The 16,591-nt window shown below is 41.4% G+C and overlaps 1 protein-coding gene across 2 annotated transcripts; it reads right to left on the bottom strand.

Annotated features, from left to right (window-relative positions):
• Window positions 1–5,128: 5,128 nt before the first annotated feature.
• LOC121750647 (WUSCHEL-related homeobox 1-like) lies at window positions 5,129–14,884 on the bottom strand. 2 transcript variants are annotated; one of them, XM_042145223.1, is made up of 4 exons: window positions 14,374–14,884; window positions 14,000–14,299; window positions 13,722–13,809; window positions 5,129–5,666 (listed from the first exon to the last, which is right to left on the bottom strand). In XM_042145223.1, the coding sequence occupies exons 1-4, from the start codon at window positions 14,525–14,527 to the stop codon at window positions 5,270–5,272; spliced, it is 939 nt and encodes a 312-aa protein (XP_042001157.1). In that variant the 5' UTR covers window positions 14,528–14,884; the 3' UTR covers window positions 5,129–5,269. The 2 variants fall into 2 exon arrangements, with proteins under 2 accessions (XP_042001157.1, XP_042001156.1); XM_042145222.1 differs by having other exon boundaries at window positions 5,129–5,662; window positions 13,715–13,809.
• Between the last annotated feature and the right edge of the window lie 1,707 nt (window positions 14,885–16,591).

Genomic DNA, 16,591 nt, shown 5'->3' on the forward strand with positions numbered 1-16,591 from the left:
TACTATTTGATTTTACTTTTATATCATCTTCATTATATGTTGCTCAACATGTTAGTGTTGTTCTTTCGTAGTTTTTGCTCAACTTATTACTACTGTCATTTCTTGATTGTTGCTCAACGTATACAGTAATTCGTGATATTAATGTGTTTTACGTAATGGAATTCAAAGATAAGTATCAACTCACAAGTCCATTCACACACATATAAGTTTATATCGATAATTCTAATTTTTTTATACATGTAAATGGACTAAATTAACTTTTTATGGCCGGCCACATTATGGCCATTTAGCATCACTCTTCACAAAATGACTATGTCAGTTAAAAGTTAATACTCCCACTATCCTATTTATCCTATTGAAGATGACCCACTTTCTTTTGTAATTTGTCCTAACTAAGATGACTCATTAATAAAATTGGAAACACATTTATTTCTACTTTATTTTCTCTATTACTTTACTCTCTCTACTTAACACACAAAATAAAACTGTATAAAATCCCGTGTTGGCCAAGGAATGAGTCATCTTCCTTGGGATGGAAGGGTATAAAAGTTACATAGTGGCATCTAAACGTGATTCAAAATTTCGTCGCGCGAAAATATAAGCGAGAAGATTTTTTGAAACGAAGCAAATAGTTTGGAATTCAAATAAATGTTGGTTGTAGTTCTAAAAGAGTAGAAGTGGTGATATTTTGGAATTAATTAAAGATTAGAGTAAAACGCAATATAATTTGAAGTAGATTAGCAGGCATGAGTGATATTGGGTTTTTGGTGTCCAGTGTAATTCCTTTGTCCTTATTATTCTCACATTAAAGAGTTATGTAATTGAAATGTCAAATTTCCTTTATTAGTACATATCAGAGGCCAAACATAGTCTATGTAGCAGTTGTTAGGCAGACCTGTGTAACGTAGAAAAGGCTAGCAATTCACAGGCAGATTGAATACGACACACCTACACTAAACTCAAGAAAATATCACACACACACCCACAAGTATATCTGTGTGTATATTCATTCTATTTCTAACTCGATATATTTTTCAGATAAATCATTCCATCATAATTACAGTGGGACATATTCATGTAAGTAAATATTTTTGCTTATACGGATGACTTGTGCTACTGTTAAACCACCCTCATTTTACTCACTACATAAAAATTAAACTCCTCACCTAATCTCGATTTTGTAATAATTGATTTTTATTACGTAATCAAATTTTCTCGTGATATTAATTTTTATATATACTTTGTAGTAACACAATCCTAAATCATGGTATCAGAACAGGCTCAAGTCGATGTTGATCTCTTTATGTGTAAATATGATGTGCATTCCGGCCCACTAAATCATGGTATCAGAACAGGCTCAAGTCGATGTTGATCTCTTTATGTGTAAATATGATGTGCATTCCGGCCCATAAGGTTTTTTTATATGGTATACCATAAGTGCAATGGAAAGTATATGTTCAGTATATTCATGTCATTAATTATAGTGCAAAAGTTTAATGCATGTGGGTTGAATGTAAAATCATTTATGAGTAGAATGTAAGTGTTGTTATATAAGTTTTGATTTTAAAAAGATAGTAGAGGATGAGTGTGTGTGGAAATGAAAGGGGGGTAGGCGAGTGGAGGAAGGAGAAGAGACAGAAAGGAGAGGGTGGTGCAGAGAAGATTCGAAAAGGGACAGCACAGTAATTGTGATTGTGATAGCATCTAAATGTGTAAAATGGTTGTATCATCATATGTCATATAGCATCAAGGAAAGGACAATCATATTATGGCCATCAAAAACCTTATGTCACCACCATTCTCTATCCTCCTCAATTCACCTCACAATTTACACAATCTATCAATCCTACCTTACCTAATTCATTCTTTTCTTCTTCTTTTTTATAATCAATATTTTACCTAATTTGCTTCATTACAATGGATTATCACAAGCACCATTAATTAATGGAGTCGATTATTAACAAGCTACCTAGAAGAGATTTATAAATGTAAACAATAACTGCATGAATCGATCTGTCCCATCTAGTTTTTATACTTGCCATCTTCAAGTGAATGAATGAGAATATGTTGGTGTTCCTCATTTTTTCCTAAAGAAGAAATTCAGTGATCATTGAACAACAAACGTACAATACAATCAACACAAAGAAAAGGGATACCTTAGTCTTTGTGAAATAAAAATCGATATGCAAAATCAAGTCAATATATAGCGGCCAAGAGTCGAGGGCTGTAAATTTCTAGTATTTCAATCACACTAGAAACCGGTGATGGTGATTGAAGGCTTCAAAATCCTGGTTTTTACAGCTGGGATATTCTTTTTTTTTTATAATTAATTACTCAAAACTTGTTATATAGTTTGGCAAGATCATTTTCTGAAATAATATTGGGTACATTTTTTAAATGTTGGAAAATACAAGATTTGAAATACTGCGGATTTTATTTGCGTCACTAACACCATATTTTTTTAATGGATGATTTTCATATGAAATCCTTTAAAAGGGAATTAAAACCGAACTTAAAAGATTTTAATTTGGCATTAATAATAACCATTTGAAGGGATAAAGGGTACTGGTGCATTGTTATATACTTATATTGCTCTAGTAATTTTAAATAAAAAAAAAACAAAACAAATGTACGTTTATCAATGCAGTTGATTATGTTAATCAAGTTTCAATTTCAATTAATTTTTTATGTTCATCGATACAAGAATTCAAATATCGATTTCTTAATCTTCCAATTTAAATATTAATTACGAATTAAAAGTTCAATTAAGAAAGTTAGGTTAAATTCTTTTATTTTGTAACAATCTAATACAGTTAATTTTATAATCATTTCAGATAAATGATTAAACTAAAATGCCGAGTTTAGTTATCAAATTTGGACCTACATAATAATATTGAGTTTTAGGTAAACTGCCCTAAAAGTCACAAACTTTTGTCAAATTTTGATTTTTCCCACTAACTAAAAAATTGGCATATAATGTCATGAACTTTATCGGGTTGTTGGTATTTCCCATTTGACCCGAACCTGCAATTTTTCAGTTGAAAATTTGCATACGTGGCAAGCCTGAAAGTTGACCTAGAGATTACCGTAAATTCACAAAACGACGTCGTTTTCCGTAAACAAAACGACGTCGTTTCATGAGATTACACCTTAAATTCAATTTTAATCCCAAATTGCAAGCTATAGGGTTCAGATTTTAATCCCAATTTCGATTGAATCTTTTATTTTGTCAAGATTTCTTCGAATTTAGTCAATTTCTAGAAATTGCAATTCCCATTTTTTTACATTTGGTTTCGATTTCAATTTTGATTTGGGGGCAGAGGTGATTCAACTTTGCACGAGCAGAATGATCCGAAGAGGAAGGCGGAGCTGGAGCTTCCTCTCATTTGCTCTGCTGAGCTGAAGATCGAATCCTTCGTTTTTGTTGCCTAACCGACGATTCATCTTCTCCAGTGAAGTCTTCCATAAGCGACCTCGTTTTCTGCCTGGAAATTGAATCCGTTCAATCTGTTGTGGCCAAGGGTGCGGCCGCCGGTGCTGTTTCCGAAGACGAAGTGATCGAGTGTGAAGGCGCTTGCTGCGGCGGGGTCATGTGCAAGGTGAAGGACCCATATTGCAACCTCTGGCTAATCTGCTCGCCTGCAAATAAATGCGGCGACGTGGCAGCTTAGCCGTCTCTTCCAGAACGTGTCAAGCTAGCGCAACTCTTTAACTTGTTTACTTTCTCTGTATGAATTCCTAATTGACCCAATTTCACTCGCATTTGTAATGAGGGTTGAGAGTTTTGTAGAGCAGTGATAACCGGCACGATTTGGGAGAAGGAAAGTTGCGATTGAAGAAAAGGAAACCGACGCCGGCGACGACGTGATGGCAAATTGCCACTGCTACAGAGAAACAACGGTGCTGCTATTGTGAGATTGAGAAGGAGAAAATAAAATTGATTTTAGGGTAAGGTAAATTTGGGGATTTTGGGCCAGTCAGCAATTTTTTTAACATGTCAGCAGCCACGTAAGCTTAAAATCACATATCAGCTTGCTTCATAGCCGGAAAATCCAACATGGGAAAACGGCAACCATATATAAAGTTCATGACATTATACGTCAATTTTTTAGTTCGTGAGAAAAACTGAAATTTGACAAAAATTTGTAACTTTTAGGGCAGTTTGCCCAAACTTTTATCTATTTTTATCAAACTTTTAGGAATATCATCTACTTATAGTAGTAAAAAAGTAAATGCGTTTTCTATTCCAAATATTGATCCATATAAAAAAGCACTAGAAGTCTAGAGTAGATGTGTTACTATATGTAACATAAATTATAGGAGTACTATTTATCCATGTGTATTATTAAAAACAATTTATAATAAAAGTAAGTGTATGAACCACTGCTCCCCAATATTTTTTATTCTTAGTGTCTACACTTGTAAAATTTGTGATTTGTCGACCCCTGCTGTGGCAATCTCATTCACACGAGTATTACTCCATCACATAAACAGTATGACCCTCTCATAAAATACATTAAAGAAGATCTTGTGTCCACTACTACATGTACATGTATATGTATTAATTTGACAATTTCGCACCGACTATGAGAAGGGCCAATATAATATGACTGGTCTTGAACCCTAGCTAGATTCCTATCCCAACACATATTTATATTTATTACTACTAGTATGCAAGAAAAATTAAAATTTTCAGCGAAAGACAACAATTAATATACTCCATAAAACACTTGATTAATTAGACGAATCCATTATCCAACTGTTCTTAATCCGTGTAATAGATAACGGTTAATGTCACACAAATTTAGCATTGAATGCGACTATAGTCTATAGTGTATTACCAGATACCTATCCCAAGATTCTAACGAGTCACCTCCCCTCTGTATATAGTTTCAGTCTCATTGAATTCCAAATTTATGATTTTATTGGAGATTCTCTCTCTCTCTCTCTCTCCGTCTCTATACATAGAGAGAGGCCTTCTACTATTGTCAACAAAGGTAGACCAATCTTTCTCAAATTAGCTTACCACTTTATTTGATTTTACCCAAATTTCAACTTACGACAAATTCCTACAGGCACATTAACTTTTCATTTTCGTCCCATTTGGAATATTCGAAGCTCATGCTAATTAATAGTGTATAGCAAAATGTGACATAAAACAAAACCAAGAAAGAAGCACAAATTCCATTGCATATCATCATAGCATAATACATTACCATCACATAAATTGACAAGCAAATTAAGTTCAATTTCGACAAAACCCTAATTTTCAATTCTTTAAAGGAAGGAATTCGAAAAACTGGAAAGGGGCAACATGGGTAGCAATATTATTGAGGGAAACAGCATCCTCAATATCCTGGCGGTGGCAGTCGGTGTCGCTCTGAAGGGGGAAGAGCTGGAGGGTCTGTGCGTCGGCGGCGGAGGAGGAGGAGGAGGCGTAGGATTGGAAGAAAATGTTGAAGAAATCTTGAGGGTTGAATTGCATAGTAGCAAGTGTAGAAGGAATAGTGGGAGTGGGGGCAGCAGAAGATGAAGAAGAGGAAGAACAAGACAAATTCATCATCTGCAACGTGGCATTCCTTCTCCGTTGTAGCTCTGCCTCCTCATCGAACTGTACCCATCCATTATCTGCTTTACATTCTGCCTCTGCCTCTCCACTTTTCTGATAATCATATTTATTGCATGCAAATTTTGCTAAGCGTTAGTCAAAACACACACACACACACACACAATCTGACATCCCTAATTGCCTATGTGTATCCTGATGGGGTACGGACTAAACAAGCCCAACAGCAATGACGGCCCATCAGCCCGAAGCCCAAGGAAGAGTATGAGTTCGGCATGACCAAAGAGTTCGGATGAGTTCGGCATTACCAAAGAGTTCGGCCTCAGCCTACAGCTCGGTAAAAGCCAACCAATCAAGCTCTGCTCTCAGGTCGGCATCAAGCTCTACTCTCAGATCGGCAACCAAAGCAGTTCGGTCTCAGTATTCGACCGAACAAGGAGTTAGTGGACCCATGCAGGATTTCCACAACTTCCAACACACCCACTACCACGTGGCGTCAACTCAGGCCACGATCTTAGGCCATGACCTACACGACATCCACGACCTAGAGTGATGATGTAAGCCACGATCTTAGTTCAATGTATAAATAGAACTTAGATCTGGTAGAAAAGGGTTAGAATCTCTCTAGAGAAATAATCATATAGCAAGTCTGTGTTGTAAGCTGTAATTCGCAGATCAAGCAATACAAACCTGCCCCCATTTCTCCCCGTGGACGTAGATTTACCTCAGTAAATCGAACCACGTAAAATTCTCTGTGTCGTAATTTATTTTTACGAGCATTTATCATCATCAAAAATTCGCGGAATCATCACTGGCGCCGTCTGTGGGAAACAGAGAACCAAATTTGTGATAAAGCGAATTTTTGACCGTTTTTTCAACCCAAAAAATGCATACCAGATCGCAGAGTACCCGTATTCCTGCCCGTGAGAACCAGGAGGAAGCCAATCCATCCCATAGGTCTGGAAAACAGCCTAGGGATAAATCCACCACCAGTTCTCATGGCGAAGGAACAAGCCGCTCCAAAAGCCGTCACACCGAGTCTTCCCAGCAGCCCGATTTGAACGAGGCTGTCAAGCTGTTTTTGGCTGAAAAGCAGGAGGAATTCTTAACCTTCCTGCAGAGAAGCCAAAAGCAGCCGGAGGCGAAAACGGCGGATTCTCCCTCTCCCTCCATACGAGACAGTCACTACCGCAGTAGTATCATGTCTTCCAGAAGAAAGAATCCTCGGTACCGGAATCACAGGAGAACTCCATCTCCTCCATACCGAAGAAATGTCGGGTTCGCCATGTACGGAGCATTGAGGACTCCGTTCTCGGACGATATTACCCGAACTTCCCTACCACAGAACTACCGAACTCCGTCGATAACCTATGACGGACTCGTGGATCCTCATGATTTCTTGGGACGCTATCAATATAACATGGCGAACCAGGGTCTCAACGAGGTCCACATGTGCAAGCTGTTTCCCGAACTGCTTATCGGGAACGCCAGAAGGTGGTTCGATAGCCTCCCCAAAGGCAGCATTAGATCCTACCGAGATCTAATGGATGCTTTCCACAGGAGGTTCTTTCAGAAAGCGGAAGCCAGAAGCACTTCGGCTCAGCTGCTTTCTATACGTCAAGGTCGCGACGAAAAGATCAGCGATTTTATGACGAGATTCCACAAGGAATGCCTACAAGTAGATAATCTCAATGATCTACTTGTCATTTCGGCATTCCAAAATGGAATCCTGCCCGGAGCTCTCTACAGAAAGCTCGTGGAGTGCGGTCCGCAAACAGCTCAAGAGATGTGGGACATTGCGGACAAGTTTTCTCGTGCCGATGAGGCAGACCGTCGAAAACGGTCTTTAGACAGCTCATCTAGAGAAGACAAAAAGAAGCCCGGTCATAGCGATCAGAGGCATCCTCGCCGAACACCTTCTCCACTAAAGGAGAGATAGCGGTCATCCGAGGTGATCGAAAAAGAGCAAGTGTGTTCGCAGATTGCGCTTAAAAGTGCCGAGCAATCAGTTCGGCACCATCGAGCATAGCAATCACAGCAGCCGGAATCAGAGGCCGGCGAAATGACCGAAGTCACACCGGAGCCGAACTCGATGGTGTACGGCACTGAAGCCGTGATTCGGTTGAGATCGGCATATCCAGTCCCCGAACTCAATTTCTCCTCAGAAATGAATGGTGACGGACTGAGAGCCGAACTAGATCTTGCCGAAGAAAGAAGAGAATTGGCCTGCCTAAAAGCAGCCAAGTACAAGGAGCAAGTAGCCCGGTATTACAACCAAAGGGTGAAGAAGCTGCAATTTCAAGTGGGAGATCTCGTCTTGAGAAACAACGAAGTAAGCCGAGCAGAAAAGCTGGGCGAACTCGAACCCACATAGAAAGGTCCATATCGGGTGTCAGAAGTCCTCGGCAAAGGGTCTTACAAATTGACTCACGCGTCGGGAGCACAAGTACCCCGAACATGGTACGTTTCCAACCTCAAAAAGTTCCATTTGTAAGAGACAGTCCGGTCGGTCAGTCTTATGTGTTTTCTTTGTTTTTTACTTGTTCTTGTCTCTACGTGCGTTGTGTCTGTCTATGTGAGTGTCGTCTCTTACAAATAAAACTGAGGTATCTCGTTCTTCAAAGGCTGATCCCCTTTTTAGAACATACAAGCCAACGATTGTGCGTCAAAGCTTCTAAAGAGGATACAAGACCACAATTCAGCTTAAACAAGCAGTTCGTCTGAAACGAGCTGCAACAAGCCCACGATTGTGTGTCAAAGCTTCTAAAGAGGATACAAGACCACAATTCAGCTTAAACAAGCAGTTCGTCTGAAACGAGCTGCAACAAGCCCACGATTGTGTGTCAAAGCTTCTAAAGAGGATACAAGACCACAATTCAGCTTAAACAAGCAGTTCGTCTGAAACGAGCTGCAACAAGCCCACGATTGTGTGTCAAAGCTTCTAAAGAGGATACAAGACCACAATTCAGCTTAAACAAGCAGTTCGTCTGAAACGAGCTGCAACAAGCCCACGATTGTGTGTCAAAGCTTCTAAAGAGGATACAAGACCACAATTCTGCTTAAGAATCAAGCACTTCGTCTGAAACGAACTGCAACAAAAGTCCGATTCTCGCGATAAAACTTGCCTGAATTAGGACAAGGGAAAGTCCAATCCACGCGATAAAACTCGCCGAATTAGGACGACCAAGTTCGGTCAAAGCAGTTTACCTCATAAGACCGAGGACGACCATGTCTAGTCAAAGAGGTTTACTGCATAAGACCACTTCGGTTAACTGGGAAAGTCCGATCCACGCGATAAAACTCGCCGAATTAGGACAAGGGAAAGTTCGATCCCGGCGACGAAAATCGCCAAATTAGAACACAAAGACGAGTCCGGTCAAAGATGTTTATTTCATCAGACCAAAGACGAGTCCGGTCAAAGATGTTTATTTCATCAGACCAAAGACGAGTCCGGTCAAAGATGTTTATTTCATCAGACCAAAGACGAGTCCGGTCAAAGATGTTTATTTCATCAGACCAAAGACGAGTCCGGTCAAAGATGTTTATTTCATCAGACCAAAGACGAGTCCGGTCAAAGATATTTATTTCATCAGACCAAAGACAAGTCCGGTCAAAGAAGTTTACTTCATAAGACCGAGGACAAGTACGATGAAATTTTTTCGCTAAGCTGTAAATACACAGTGTTAGAAGCGAAAACAAAAACAAAATTTCATTTTCAAATCTTGTTCGGCACACAACTCCGCTACCCTACAAAATGGCGTTACGCTATTACAAAGGACTATTCTACTGTCCAGGGTTGCTGAAGTTAAGCCACCTATCTGCAAAATCCTCTGGAAGCCGATTTCGGTTGTTCCGAGCAGATGAAGAATAAGCAGGTCGACGAGATGCTATCCTCGACCCAACGCCTCTTCCCCGAGCTCGAGAAGTCCTAACACCTCGGCGATGAAGAGTCTCTGCAATAAGCATCTGCTGATCTTGCTCGCTCATAGTCACAACTCCTCGGCGAATTTCAGTCCGTCCCTGTCTTGACGATTCCGGTTGCTCCTGAGCCCGTTCTCGTCTTGACGTTTCCGGCTGTTCCGGAGTTCGTTGTTGGCTGGGAGTAGGATTTTGAACAAGGGAACCAGAGGTTTGATCTGGAGTGCGAGCATCTGTTGGCGCGATATGCCGAAGGAATCTTTCTATGGAGGGGCGCCGAGAAAGAACAATGTTGTACCGAGAAGCCCAGCGCCGCAATGATGTCACGACTTGTTGGCAAGCCGAGCTCTCCAGCGCATTGTTCCTCCGGAGTACATTATATTCCTCCCACAGTTCGTCAACTCGACTCTGAGCATCTGATATGGTCATTCCCCCGCGCACACGGATGTAATCCTCGTACGCAGCCCTCTCAGCAATGGTCGTATTCAGCTCGGCCTCCAGATCATTCTTATCGGACTCTAAGTCCTTATTATCGGCCTCCAGCTTCACTAAACGAGCCAGAAGCTCGTCATTCTTCGTCTGATCGGCTATAGCTCTTTTCTCAGCTTCGTCTAAAGCCGAAGAGTACAGCCGTTTCCAGTGAAGTATCTCCAGCTCCTTGAGAGTTAAGAATACAAAGCAGCTACGTCAGTTCGGCATTTCAGCTTACCGAGCAGGTAGTAAACCACAACAGGAGTAAGAGAGTACGAAAGGCTAAACGAAGACACAAGAGCAGAAAGAAGAATTTTTTCATTCATAAGAAAAAAAATTTTTTCTATACAAGGAGGGCTTCAAGGCCATTTTACATAAAGGAAGAAACTAAACTAAGAGAAGGGAGACGAAATCATACTTCGCTAGCTTCGTCTCCGCCTTCTCGGTGAGGTTCAGCTTCCTTCTCCTTATCTGCTTCAGCTTCAGCCTCTGCCTCCTTGCTCTCCCCAGCCTGCTCGGCGCCACCGTAGCCGATCTGCTGCGCCTCCTGATCGGCTTCCTTCTCCGGATGCCCGGCTCGCTCGACTTCGGCCTCCCGCTCCAGCGGCTCGGCCTCACCCTCTCCGTTGTAAGTCGAAGCGGGTGAAACGGGTCCCACGGAGGCAAAGATAGCCTCCAGGTTCTCGTCCCGATCAGCTCGACAACTCCGGACTCGGTCTGCAGAAAGCAGGACCGAGGATGAAGCGAGCTCCTCAAGGAGCGGCAGATTCTGAAGCCGAGCTGCTATCTCTCGGCTGTACAGAGGCAGCACGACATCGGCCCCCTGCTCGCCCTTATCGGCAATTAGCCTTACCAGGCTACCGACAAAGGCCGAGAACTGGCTGCTCAAAAAGAGTTTCTCCGTGTAAACACGGAGAGCCTCCCCTTGGGCAACCACGGCAGCAGCATCGCTCCGCTTCGCCTGCTCTCGCTGGATGACGAGCTGGTTTTTGGCAAACTGAGCTTCATCCTGGGCCGAAATCCTAGCAGCTCTGGCCTTCTCAAATTTAGCCTCAGCCTGTTCGGCCCGATGACAAGCAGCCGCCAACTTCCTCTGCATCTCGGCATAGTCATTGGACGCTTTGGAGAGTTCGACGGCGACGAGCTTGGAGAGCATATCGTTCCTCTGAAAATGGATAAGGAAAAAAGTCAACAGAGGGCACCAAAAATACAGGACAGAAGCCAGGCCAAAGAATCAAGAAGACAATTCACCTCGGCGAAGTCCGTGGGCCATAAAAATGGCTCACAGATATGCTCCGAAGGAGGCGCCAAGACCACGTCTTTCTCTGGCGCTCTCGGGGGCTTCTGGGTCCTCCCCTTCCTACTTGCCGAAGTCGACTCCGGCTTCTTTGGACCCGAAGAGGTCTTTTGCCTCTTCGGATTCTTCTCGGCATCAGGCGCCGAGCTGGTAGCCTTCTCTTTCTCCGGCTCCTCAAGCTCGGAGGACTTTCGGATAGCCTTATTCAGCATGAACACTGCCAAAAAGCAAGAAAACAAGGTTAGTTTTCTTCGTTAAAGCAGTAGAGCATAAAGATAAAGAGAAATCCTCACCCTCGGCCTCTTCGTCCGAAGACGAGATATTGAACACGAGGTCGCCCTTGACGAGCTCAGTTTCCGAATACTGTTTCCTAATCATAGGAATCTTATTGAGCTCGCCCTCGAGCTCGGCCAACGGTTCTAACCGAGGATGGGGAATCACGGACTTCGGCCTTCTCCAAGGAAAGCCCGGAGCCGAAGTCCTATTATAAAAAAAGAAACGGTTTTGCCATTTCGGCCACTTGGTTTTGCAGAAGGCCCTAAAAGGCTGTAAGGGGATCAAGTAGAACCAAGATCCCTTCCTTTTAAACTGGAAAAAATTAAGGATTGCCCTCAGAGACAGATCCTTATCTAGCCTACGCAGTTCGGCAGCAAAAGCCGATAAGTGCCTCCAAGAGTTCGGAGTCACCTGACCTAAAGGGAGTTGAAAAAAATCAAGAAGCTCTACAAAAGGTGGGGGAAGAGGAAAACGAAGCCCGCATTCTAAGCAGGCTTCGTAAACGGTGGCATAACCCTCCGGCGGGTCGTTAGCCCTATGATCATCGTCGGGAACCACCGCCTTCCCCCCAGGTAAAAAATATTTCTCGTGAAGGGATATCACAGTATCCTTACTCAAGATACTGTGAAAATACTCTACGGTCTTCTCCCCGGATTCTTTCCGGCTAGAAGACCCCTTATCCCCTTTCCTACCGCTACCCGACACCGAAGAAGAAGAAGAAGACATTTTTCTTACTTTTTGAAAGTGAAGAAAGTCTGAAGAAGCTCTTGAAAGCGGAAGAAAATTTCTCGAGAAAGAGAGAGTATAGAAGACGCAACAGCAAAGATGTTCAAATGAGGAAGAAAGAGCATATTTATCAGATTCGGCGAAGATTTCAAAATCGTCGCACCGTTTCGAATCCCACCTTTTCAGGATTCAACGGCCGGATTTTACTGTCGCATTTAATGCAGTCACATGCAAGGCACGTCCCCTGACGTCAGCCTCCCCCGTACCTTTATCCAGAATGCCGAAGTGACTCGCTTCGCCGAAGTGATTCACTTCGTCTTTCGGGGGGGGGTAGTGATGGGGTACGGACTAAACAAGCCCAACAGCAATGACGGCCCATCAGCCCGAAGCCCAAGGAAGAGTATGAGTTCGGCATGACCAAAGAGTTCGGATGAGTTCGGCATTACCAAAGAGTTCGGCCTCAGCCTACAGCTCGGTAAAAGCCAACCAATCAAGCTCTGCTCTCAGGTCGGCATCAAGCTCTACTCTCAGATCGGCAACCAAAGCAGTTCGGTCTCAGTATTCGACCGAACAAGGAGTTAGTGGACCCATGCAGGATTTCCACAACTTCCAACACACCCACTACCACGTGGCGTCAACTCAGGCCACGATCTTAGGCCATGACCTACACGACATCCACGACCTAGAGTGATGATGTAAGCCACGATCTTAGTTCAATGTATAAATAGAACTTAGATCTGGTAGAAAAGGGTTAGAATCTCTCTAGAGAAATAATCATATAGCAAGTCTGTGTTGTAAGCTGTAATTCGCAGATCAAGCAATACAAACCTGCCCCCATTTCTCCCCGTGGACGTAGATTTACCTCAGTAAATCGAACCACGTAAAATTCTCTGTGTCGTAATTTATTTTTACGAGCATTTATCATCATCAAAAATTCGCGGAATCATCATATCCCTAAATAAATACTCCAAATTCACTTTCCAGTTACTAATAGTAATAAAAGAAAAGGTAATACATAGTAGTATCTAATTTTAAAGTAGAACCACAAGCACAAGATTGCTTCCAAAAAGTAATGAAGAAGCACAATCCCCAAAACCCTAGAAATATACTAGTATTTTCCTTGGTAACAAAATGCAGCCCCGACAGAAAGGAAGGTATGCAGCTTTTGGATCATTAGCTTTTGCTGCTTCTTCACTCCTATCCCCTGAAACATTATACTCTTTCCAACCACACAACCTAATTTCCATAATCATGTCATAATTATGAGCTAATTGCTAGTACTCCTTCTAACTAAAACACCACTACTCTACCACATTAGTACCTAGTATAGGGAGTATTTTGTTGCCAAAAAATGTTCCTATCATTCAACACCAAATTAAATCCGTAGCTAGTAGGAGTATCAAAATGAAATTAGTATCATTCTAGAGAGAGAGAGAGAGAGGGAGAGGATAGTGATGAACCTGAGCAGCAGCAGCAGAAGCAGGTGGTGTAGTAGAGTGAGTAGGAGATGGCCAGTCGTCCTTGGAGTGTTCAACTTCAAATAGTGTCGTATTTGCTGGTGTGGACAAAAAGAAAAAACAAATTAAGCAAACAAATCCGAGAATGCAAACAAACCCCCCTTCGCGGAATCAAGCAATCGATCGCAACTTCTCATGGCAGAATTCCATGCTACCAAACAAACTCGGGTTTTTGGAATCCACATCAACGAATTACCAATATTAATTAATTAATTAAATATTCTTTACCTGCCGCTTCTCTCTTCTCTCCGTTTTCCTGCTCGTCGGGAAACGACTCCAGCTGGCGGCGCCGCTTCTGCCTCTCCCTCGCCTTGTGGTTCTGGAACCAGTAGAACACGTTCTTCCCCTCGATCTTCCCGTATCGCCGGAGCTCCGTCGTGATGTGCTGGATTTGCTCCGCCGTCGGCGTCCGCGTCCCCCGCCGGTACAGCTCCTCCAGCGTCTGCAGCTGCTCCGGCGTCGGGTTCCACCGCGAGCTCACCACCACTTGCTGCGTCGCCAGATCTCTCTTCCCTTGCTCCGCCATTGCTGCTATCCCATCATTATTATTATTCGTGAAAATGTATATATATAAATGTGAATATATATGATCGATGACTTGCCGAGATGGTGATTGAGGGCGAAAAAGTCGGCGCCATGGATGCGGGAGAGGCAAGAGGCGGGGCGGGGGATGAGGGGGCGGAGTTTGCGGCCGTTGAAGGGGTCCTGGATGGTGTTAAAATCTCCGCCGCCGTCGCTGTATCCCATCATCCACATGATTAATGTGAGTATGCTTATCTGATCATACCTTTTTGGAAATTTTTTTTAAAAAAATGAGAAAACCAGCTTTCCAACTGAAGAAGAATAAAAGAGGAGTATGTAAGTTTCCTTAGCTTCTCTGGAAAACAAGGGTTTTGATTAAAGGTGGGAATGAGGTCAAGAATTTGTATAGGAGCAGCCGTGGGCAATAAATATAAAAGCTTTTTTTTCTGTACGGAGTTGAAACAGTTAGAGTGAATTGTAAGGGGGAGAGAGAGAAGGGATGGAATTGTGGAAGAAAGGAAGTTGACTGGGGTGATGAGAGGAAAGGAAATGAAAGAGGGAAGTGGCAGTCATAAAAAAGCAGAGGTAAGTGGTAAGTAGAGAGAGAGAAAGGAAGTGAAGTAGTAAATGATAAAATAATGAATAATGCTATGCGCTCATAGCATGGCCAGCCATTAATTAATTAAATAATAAAAAAAATTAATTTTTTTTCAAATTTTTGGTTTAATACTACTTGATTTTACTTTTATATCATCTTCATTATATATTGCTCAACATGTTAGTGTTACTCTTTCGTAGTTTTTGCTCAACTTATTACTACTGTCATTTCTTGATTGTTGCTCAACGTATACAGTAATTCGTGATATTAATATGTTTTACGTAATGGAATTCAAAGATAAGTATCAACTCACAAGTCCATTCACACACATATAAGTTTATATAGATAATTCTAATTTTTTTATACATGTAAATTGACTAAATTAACTCTTTATAGCCGGCCACATTATGGCCATTTAGCATCACTCTAAAATAATTAGGTAGATTAAGAATTGGGGTAGTGAAGGGTGCTCGGAATTCTGGGTAGTGAGTTATGGAGAAGCGTGAAGAGAAAGGGACGTGACGATGATGAGGGTTATCATAAGCCTCATCACCTTCTTACAACATCATTTATTGTTCTTCTGCCTGTCTCGTGCCTTTCACACTTATTCTCAATCCGAACTGCCCCTCCTTCCCTCCCTACCTCTCATTCCTTTTTTTTTCTCTCACTTTTGTATTCTTCATTCTTAAATTAAAGAGTGATGCTAAATGATCATAATATGGTCGGTCATAAAGAGTTAATTTAGTCCATTTATATGTATAAAAAAATTAGAATTACCGATATAAACTTATATGCGTGTGAATGGACTTGTGAGTTGATACTTATCTTTGAATTCCATTACGTAAAACACATTAATATCACGAATTACTGTATACGTTGAGTAACAATCAAGAAATGACAGTAGTAATAAGTTGAGCAAAAACTACGAAAGAGCAACACTAACATGTTGAGCAACATATAATGAAGATGATATAAAAGTAAAATCAAGTAGTATTAAACCAAAAATTTGAAAAAAAATCAATTTTTTTTGTTATTTAATTATATGACTGATGTTAAATGGTCATATTATGGCCGGCCATAATAGGATTTTTTTAATTTAAAATCCATTATCTTAAAATCAGTAATTATCTAAGACAATTCTATCCCTGTTTAATACTCCAATACTTGATACTGCTCACAAATTTGGAAATAAAAAATTGTCTTGCCTCCTCTTCAAATGAAAACTTATTCCATATCTAGCTCGATTCCCTGTCCACTCTCTATTTTAATCTCCGATGACTCTCCCCTCCATCGATTCTTCTTCTCCGGTCACTCTCCTCTCTCCTCCATTTCTCTCTTATGATAGAAAAGCAAAAAACGTCCGAGTCAAAATTAAAGAATTAAAATCAAACATGGGTCTTTATTATCCCCTCACGATTGAATAGTAACAGAATTGGAATTTTTGTTGTAGTTTGCGAATGTGAAATTCAAACATTGAATCTTAAAAAATAAATAAAAACTAAGATGAAAGAAAAGAAAATAGTTAAATGGTGGTGGCCAACAGTTAATGGAAGATGGGGGAGTTTAAGGAACCGTAGGGGTGAGTTGCAGATTTACTAGGAAGATGAATACGCGAGAAATCTGGGATGTGCAGTTGGAGACGATAACCCATTTTACTTCTTTCATTTTGATTTCCTTTTTCCTTTTTTTAATCTATATAT

The sequence above is a fragment of the Salvia splendens genome, chromosome 10 (genome assembly GCF_004379255.2).
Source record: "Salvia splendens isolate huo1 chromosome 10, SspV2, whole genome shotgun sequence".
Classification (NCBI taxonomy): Eukaryota; Viridiplantae; Streptophyta; class Magnoliopsida; order Lamiales; family Lamiaceae; genus Salvia; species Salvia splendens.

What these genes read in the sequence shown, in the direction of transcription:
- LOC121750647 (XM_042145222.1), bottom strand. Translation starts at nt 14,527, where the DNA reads ATGTGGATGATGGGATACAGCGACGGCGGCGGAGATTTTAACACCATC. An exon ending in CGCCCTCAATCACCATCTCG is followed by an intron (nt 14,300 to 14,373) that starts GCAAGTCATCGA and finishes ATGGGATAGCAG; the next exon opens with CAATGGCGGAGCAAGGGAAG. An exon ending in CTTCTGCTGCTGCTGCTCAG is followed by an intron (nt 5,663 to 13,714) that starts GTTCATCACTAT and finishes TATGATTATCAG; the next exon opens with AAAAGTGGAGAGGCAGAGGC.